This window comes from Medicago truncatula, chromosome 4 (assembly GCF_003473485.1).
Source record: "Medicago truncatula cultivar Jemalong A17 chromosome 4, MtrunA17r5.0-ANR, whole genome shotgun sequence".
Lineage (NCBI taxonomy): Eukaryota > Viridiplantae > Streptophyta > Magnoliopsida > Fabales > Fabaceae > Medicago > Medicago truncatula.
Window position 1 is genome coordinate 26,416,484 of NC_053045.1, and position 7,343 is coordinate 26,423,826.

Genomic DNA, 7,343 nt, shown 5'->3' on the forward strand with positions numbered 1-7,343 from the left:
TTCTTTCAGTTCTTTAATTTATTTTTCCATACCATCAATCAATGATAATTTTGTAAAATAATTCATAATTTATTTTTCTCCTACGAAATCAATTACAATTCTTAATTTATCTTAATCGACCAAAACGACATATAATTTTGGACGGAATGGGTAATAATTTAGACTTGGATTTGAGTACCTTGTATAGAAAGGTATAGCCACCAACACTAGGCGTGAGAGTGTACAACAAAACTAATTGCGAGGTGTCTATTAAATGTAACCCCTATTTAACATTACATAATTTAATATCGAAACATAAAACGGACCACACCTTTTAAATCTCACCAGTCATCACTCATCCACCATATCTGTCCTTTTAAATATCATACATTTTTTTCCACACCCAAAATTCACTTGGACAAGAAAAATACTTATACACACCACCACAATCATAATAGAGCTAGCAATCAATCATACTCCAAACCCTCCAAAAGTTCCATTAATCTTTTCTTCCCCTCCTCGTGCGGGAATTCCAATCCTTGTAGCTGCCTTTGTCTACTAATTAATTGCAAATGGTACGATCACACTGAAAAGTGAAAAGAAACTGGTTTGTTTCTTCAATATTGCACACTTTTCTTTCTTGATTAGTTTTATTTTTCTCTTCAACAACCTTGCTAGCTACTTTCTTCTTCATCAAGATTTTATAATTCAAGTTCAAATCCTGTATGAAACAATTATTAACCAGACTTTACTTGCTTGAAATCTAGATTATCAGCGAGTTCTTCGTTCGAGAATCAGATGATTATAAGCTCATGTGTTAATATGTAAGTTATTTTCTTAGATTCATTAATATGAATTAATAAGTTTATTTTGCCATGATTTTCAGGATCAACATCAACCACCAAGTTATGAAAATGAAAACAAAATCACATGGTGGATATCAAAACCAAGCTTATAGATCAAGACACACATAAACCAAAAAGGTTTTTTTTTTTTTTTTTTTTTTTTTCATTTTTCAACAATCCAAATTATACGTTAAAGAATTTTCGTACGGAGACAAAAAAGAGAATTAATTCTGACAGATATGGCAACGTACTTTCATGGCAATAGCAACAGCAACAGTTCTGAAATCCAACCGTCGGTAGAAGGTTTACAGACACTTTACCTTATGAATCCAAACTACGTACCTTACTCTGAGGAGGAACCACAAAATCCAACACAAAACATGCTTTTCGCTAATCCCAACGCTACCACTAACAATAATACTTCTCCCCACGCGCTTCATGGATTCAAGTTTCCCCACGCGCCTTCATCACTCAATCAACACCACTTGCTTGGAGTTACTATTCCACCTTCCAACTTTCATGGATCCAACACTACCGACACTCCTACACAACCATATGAAGTTTCCACTTTCCATCCATTTGCCTCCTCGGCCACCGTGACTCCTCGTCCCCATTATAACATGTGGGGATCAGGTAGCTTTATACCTGATCACACTGTCACAGCAACGACAACTGATAGATCAGAATGTTCAGATGTCGTTGCTGTGACATCATCTACAGAGTTTCGCTCGCAGCAAATTGGTTTTCACAGACCAATTTATCAACGTGGTTTGTCTCTCAGTCTTTCTTCGCAACAAACGCCTTACCGGTCAGCCTCTGGTGAGATTGAGGTATCTCCAGGTAGCCGTGGAGGCGAAGAAGGCGGTGGAGTTTCGACCATGAACGGTGTTGTTTTCGGTTCAAAGTATTTGAAAGTAGCACAAGAGCTTCTTGATGAAGTTGTGAATGTGGATAAGGGAATCATCAAAGGAGAATCTGTGGAAGGAGGTAATAGTAATAACAATAAAGAGAAGAGGAAAGTGAATATTGAATCTAGTTCAAGTGGTGGAAGAGAAAACGATGGAGGGAAACAAGTAGCTGAATTAAGCACTGCACAAAGACAAGAACTTCAAATGAAGAAGTCAAAGCTTGTTAGCATGCTAGATGAGGTACGTTATACATGCACGTAATAATTAACTTTCTACAAAATAATTAATTATGATTCATTAGAAATAAAATATTTGTGGGATCATGTGAAAGTACGGTACATATTGATTAATTTGATTCTGTACTTGTTTGAATAAAAATAATAATGTGTTATTATGTGTATGGTGATTCACACAAATGTGTTATTATGATGATAATTTTAAGCTTATTACTATATTTTGTGTTTAAAAACAAAATTGTGAAGGATTCAGCTTTTGACACTGAAGAAATAATAAAGATTGAGACAATGCAAAGGACAGAAATTGACAGGATTGTTTGTCAGTTATCACTTCTTAGTTGTTTGTTGAAAATATATGTTGAGGAAAGGGAACTAATCACAGCAAAAAAGCCATTTGATCTGGTGAATGTCAGAGAGAATAATTTGGGTCGGGCCCAATTGAGTCAGTTTCATGTTTAGTTTTCATAGTTTGAACTACCAAGTGAACCCATTATTGATTGAGAGTGAGAAGAAAAGTAAAGGTTACATTAAAACATAAAATTAAAGTGAAGTCTTCATAAATTCATAAACACACTCATGTTGGGTCCAAATTTTCTTCTTATGTGTGTTATTTCATGAATCATCTTAATAGTACACTTTTTTAATATATATATATATGGTCTTTTTCCTTTAATTGATTATAATTAAAGGACATTAAACATATTAAGGGAAATGGATCACATGCAACAGCTGTATGGTGTAGCCGCTTTGAAGATCGTTAGATCTAGATAGAGAAAGTTTTGGTTTTAGATTAAACGGTCCCTACACTTATTTTACCATGGATCCGCTGGAGCGGATCCAAGTGGCAAGTAGCATATTAACATAACAGTTCAAAAATGTTTCCTGATTATATCAAAGTTGTTATTTTGTCTTTTTCATGAGTAATGTGTAGATATTATAGATTGTATTTTTAAGAAATAGTTATTGGAAGATTGTATGTTACTCATTTACTCCTACTTTGTTGTTAGGGGTATCTGCATTTTGAGGGTGCTGGTGGTTTTTCTATAGGGGTTTTTGGTGTTTTTATTTTCTCTTTTTGGTGTAATACTTCAGATTTATTCCCCTTTTTATCTAATATATTTTGCCATTTAAAAAAAAAAAAACTTACTTCTACTTTTGTTTTGCATGAATAGAGTTTCTGCTTTCTTTGTTCCTTTTGTTTTTCAATTGAAATATTCTTTATAGGCTTTTCATAAATGTCTTTTGCTTCAATAATTACACTCTACTTCAACATGTGAGTAATAGTGTCATTGTAGAAGGAATGCACAACTCACATGGTTTTTATTTTTTTTTCTACATATATAGCTATATATCAAGATACAATAACATGAGATAATGTGTTTCGTTATATCTTTTGTTATTTTGTTTGCAGCTTCAAAGTGTAACTTTTACTAGAATAGCATAAGCTCACCGTAATTTTGTCAAACTTATTATAGGTCCGATCATGCACTTAAATTATAGCTTTTAATGCAAAGGAATATACAAGAATAATATGATTTATGACTCTTTTGAAATGAACAATGTAGGTAGAGCTAAGGTACAGACAATACCACCATCAAATGCAAAGTGTGATATCATCATTTGAGCAAGCAACAGGATATGGAGCATCAAAATCTTACACATCCCTTGCCTTAAAGACAATCTCAAAGCAATTTCGAAGTCTAAAAGATTCAATCTCTTCACAAATTAAGACGGCTAGCAAGACTTTGGGCGAAGATGATTGCTTGGGTGTTAAGTTAGAAGGTTCTAGGCTTAGGTATGTCGATCACCAACTCCGACAACAGCGAGCACTTCAGCAACTTGGAATGATTCACAGCAATGCTTGGAGGCCTCAGAGAGGCTTGCCTGAACGAGCTGTTTCTGTTCTTCGTGCCTGGCTTTTTGAACATTTCTTGCACCCGTAAGTATTTAATATTACTAAATTTCAAAAAAAAAAAAATATTTAATATTACTCCATTCTATAGGTCTAGAGTTACGTCCAGAGTTGCATTTTTTTTTTTTTGTCAATTTTTATCAATTATTTTACACTTATAGTAAAGACACATTCCCCTCAAAAAGAATAAATTAATAAAGACACATTTTTGTCAATGTGTTGTTCTCGTGAGTTTAACTCAGTTGGTAGAAACAATGCATAATAATATATGCAAAGTTTATGGTTCGAACCCCGTCCACCACTACAAAAAAAAATATTAAACATTTGCTAATTTATAAAAATAATTTATTGATTTGTGCAAATTTTAATAGATTTATTTTATCTACAACCATTTTTTTTTTCATGCAACTACAACATTGGGTTAATTAAGTGCAAAATTATGGCTAATTCAATTGAATATATAGTTTTTAAATTCACGTTAAGAATTGTAGTTAACTCATGTAGTTAAATTACCATAATTTTGGTCGTGAATTAAACTATTCATCCATTCAATTGAATTAATCATATTTTTCAACGTGATAATTCAGGTGTCGTGCTTGGCTACAAAAAGTGAAAGTACAGTTTTAAAATATATGTACTGTATATACATTAAGAGTTTAAAGTTTGACATTTTTTATCTCTTCCTTACTTACAAATTTTGATATAGAAAAATTTAGTATTCCGATAAGTTTCCATTCAAGAATTTCTAATTGTGACCTGCAGTTATCCCAAGGACTCCGATAAGGTTATGCTTGCAAGACAAACTGGACTTACTCGTAGTCAGGTACATTCCAATCTATTTCTGTACTTTTAATTGGATGGTTAATATATTGATCTTAGACAAGGTTGTCAAAATCGAGATTTTGCTTCAGGTTGAAAGGAAAGAGCAAAATCGACAATCGTAAAATCGCAATTAAAATCGAAGGATTTGACTTAACTAATTTTGTAGAATTGATATAAGAAATCAAAATCGATGGCTTTGCCAAAACAAAAGTAACGCTAAATATATGTTATGAACTGTATATAGTCATAAATGACTCGGTTTAAAGTCCACAAAATACTTATACATAAATGATTACAAAAATGGACAAAATCCTTCAAAACCGTTTAAAATCCTGCAATTTTGTATGAATTTCACGATTTTGTGCGATTTTGATGGACTTTTACTAGGATTTTGCCTATTTTAGGATTCTGCTATGGATTTGAGTCGTTGAAAGTGAATACAGTCGCAAAATCTTGGATTTTAGGATTTTAGTCGGGATTTTTACAACAATGTATAGAAAGTGTTTGACACTTTTAAGTTTTTAATGCAGGTATCTAACTGGTTTATAAACGCCAGAGTTCGGCTGTGGAAGCCAATGGTTGAAGAAATGTACTTGGAAGAAACCAAGGAGCAAGAGGAGAATAATGACTCCAAGGATAACACAAATAAATCAAAAGAATTAGGTGTCACAAAACTTGATCAAATTAATAATCTTCATTCAAAGGCAGAAAACTTCAACAACCAAAACCCTTCTCCAACAGTAATTTCAAGTTCCAATAATTCAATGTCAACATCAACAATGGGAGGAGAAGGAGGGTCCTTTCAATCCAATTCTGGTTTCCATCTTGCAGGATCATCTGATGTACAAAGGAGTCCAAAAAACTCCCATCAAGGTAGTTTCCTTTCAATGGACATGGAAATGAAGTCTAATAGAGAGTCTAACATAGAGGTTGAAGTTGAAAGACATAATCAAGACAAAAATGGTTACCCTTTAATGAGTGGAAATGAAAATCATCATGATGGTGGTTATGGATCATTCTCAATGGAAGATATTAGAAGGTTTAATGTTAGTGAGCAATTAGCTCCTAGGTTCCATGGAAATGGTGTTTCTCTAACTCTTGGACTACCTCATAATGAAAATATCCCTCTCTCTTCAACCCAACATGGATTTCTCTCTCAGAATTTACATTTAGGAGGGACGATTGATGAAATGGGAAGCAATGAGAATGAGTTTTGTACCATCAACACTACTCCTTCTCATTCAGAAACAAATTATGAGAGTATTGATATTGAAAACAGAAAGAGGTTTGCTGCTCAGTTATTGCGAAATTTTGTGACCTAGAAATTAATGTGATTTTGACAAAAACTACACTTCGAAGTTTCAACAAAATCCTGGTGTAATGTGATTTCATCAAACTCAGTGCCAGTTGAAGCAAAACACTTAATATATAATTATAAGACTCAAGTTGAGTTGGATCAAGTTGGAGAAGGTATACATACTTTAATATAATATTGGAAAAAATTCCGTAGTCTCTTTGGCATACCTTTGCTGAAGAGATTGCGTGTCAGTGTTAATATATATCATTTTTGTTTGTTAAGAAAAATTATGGTATTGGAAATTTAACCAGGTATGTAGGAGTTGAATGATTTCTTTAAATATATATATACACACACAGACATGTATGCGTTACTTTGTGATCCTGCATGAATGTAATTTGTATTTGGTAAGTACGTAGATGTGGTGGAAATCATTAAAGGTATAAAGATGTACAAAAATTTGGATGCATTCATTAAGATATGAAAGTGATGTGTATGGAATTTGGATGAAATTTTATTACGTATTTTCCATACCCTACAGCTGCATGCATGCAAAAAGTAAATTTATCTATGCAATTACTTTTATGAACTTATTTAATATGAGCTAGATTTAAAAGAACTAATTTTATTATATGGAGTTTGGATCGATATATAAATCGAGATGTTCATTTGTAGAAAGATTTGCATGCTAAATAATATTATTTTATTGATTGACCTACTCCCTCCAAATGGATCTCCTCATTTCATATAGAGGAATCCAGAGGCGGAGCCCCTCATGGGCCAAGGTGGGCCATGGCCTACCCCCAATTTTTTTTTTCTTATTATATATATTATGTTTTGTAATTATATGAAGATTGTGTAGCATGATGTAGTGGTTAAGTGTCTTTTTGCCAAATCTTATGTGCTAGGTTCAGCTCTTGTCAAAGCCATTTTCATTACTCTTTTATTTTCTTTTGTATAAAAAAAGCATTCATAATTGTTAAAATAATCCTTTTTTTTTTGTTACTTAATCCTTTCTTTCTTTAATAAAACATAACTCCTTTATTCAATTTAAAATAATCTTTTCCTTCCTTACTCTTATTTTTGGGTACAATTGTCTCTTTACTCTTTTATTTTTTATTTTTTTTTATAACTTCATCTCTTTTTTTGTCAAAAAATTCTCTTTTAAAACACATAACATATTTTTTATTTAAAAGAGGACCTCAACCATCTTTTATAATGCATAACATATAACATAAATGTTAAAATATCTTTAAAAAAAACATGATATCATAAAAATATTTAATTGTATAAACATTATTTTTTAGGTAAAAAAAAATACTTCCCTAAAATAAAAGGTAAAAA

At 32.2% G+C, this 7,343-nt stretch overlaps 1 protein-coding gene across 3 annotated transcripts; it reads left to right on the top strand.

Moving 5' to 3' along the window:
- The first annotated feature begins 549 nt into the window (after positions 1 to 549).
- Positions 550 to 6,511, top strand: LOC25492199 (BEL1-like homeodomain protein 1). Of its 3 annotated transcripts, none has more exons than XM_039833736.1 (5): positions 550 to 586; positions 866 to 1,972; positions 3,534 to 3,907; positions 4,643 to 4,703; positions 5,233 to 6,511. In XM_039833736.1, the coding sequence occupies exons 2-5, from the start codon at positions 1,064 to 1,066 to the stop codon at positions 6,022 to 6,024; spliced, it is 2,136 nt and encodes a 711-aa protein (XP_039689670.1). In that variant the 5' UTR covers positions 550 to 586; positions 866 to 1,063; the 3' UTR covers positions 6,025 to 6,511. The 3 variants fall into 3 exon arrangements, with proteins under 3 accessions (XP_039689670.1, XP_039689668.1, XP_039689669.1); XM_039833735.1 differs by having other exon boundaries at positions 568 to 586; positions 747 to 1,972; XM_039833734.1 differs by having other exon boundaries at positions 556 to 1,972.
- Positions 6,512 to 7,343: the final 832 nt, after the last annotated feature.

What these genes read in the sequence shown, in the direction of transcription:
- LOC25492199 (XM_039833736.1), top strand. Translation starts at nt 1,064, where the DNA reads ATGGCAACGTACTTTCATGGCAATAGCAACAGCAACAGTTCTGAAATC. An exon ending in TTGTTAGCATGCTAGATGAG is followed by an intron (nt 1,973 to 3,533) that starts GTACGTTATACA and finishes TGAACAATGTAG; the next exon opens with GTAGAGCTAAGGTACAGACA. An exon ending in CTGGACTTACTCGTAGTCAG is followed by an intron (nt 4,704 to 5,232) that starts GTACATTCCAAT and finishes TTTTTAATGCAG; the next exon opens with GTATCTAACTGGTTTATAAA.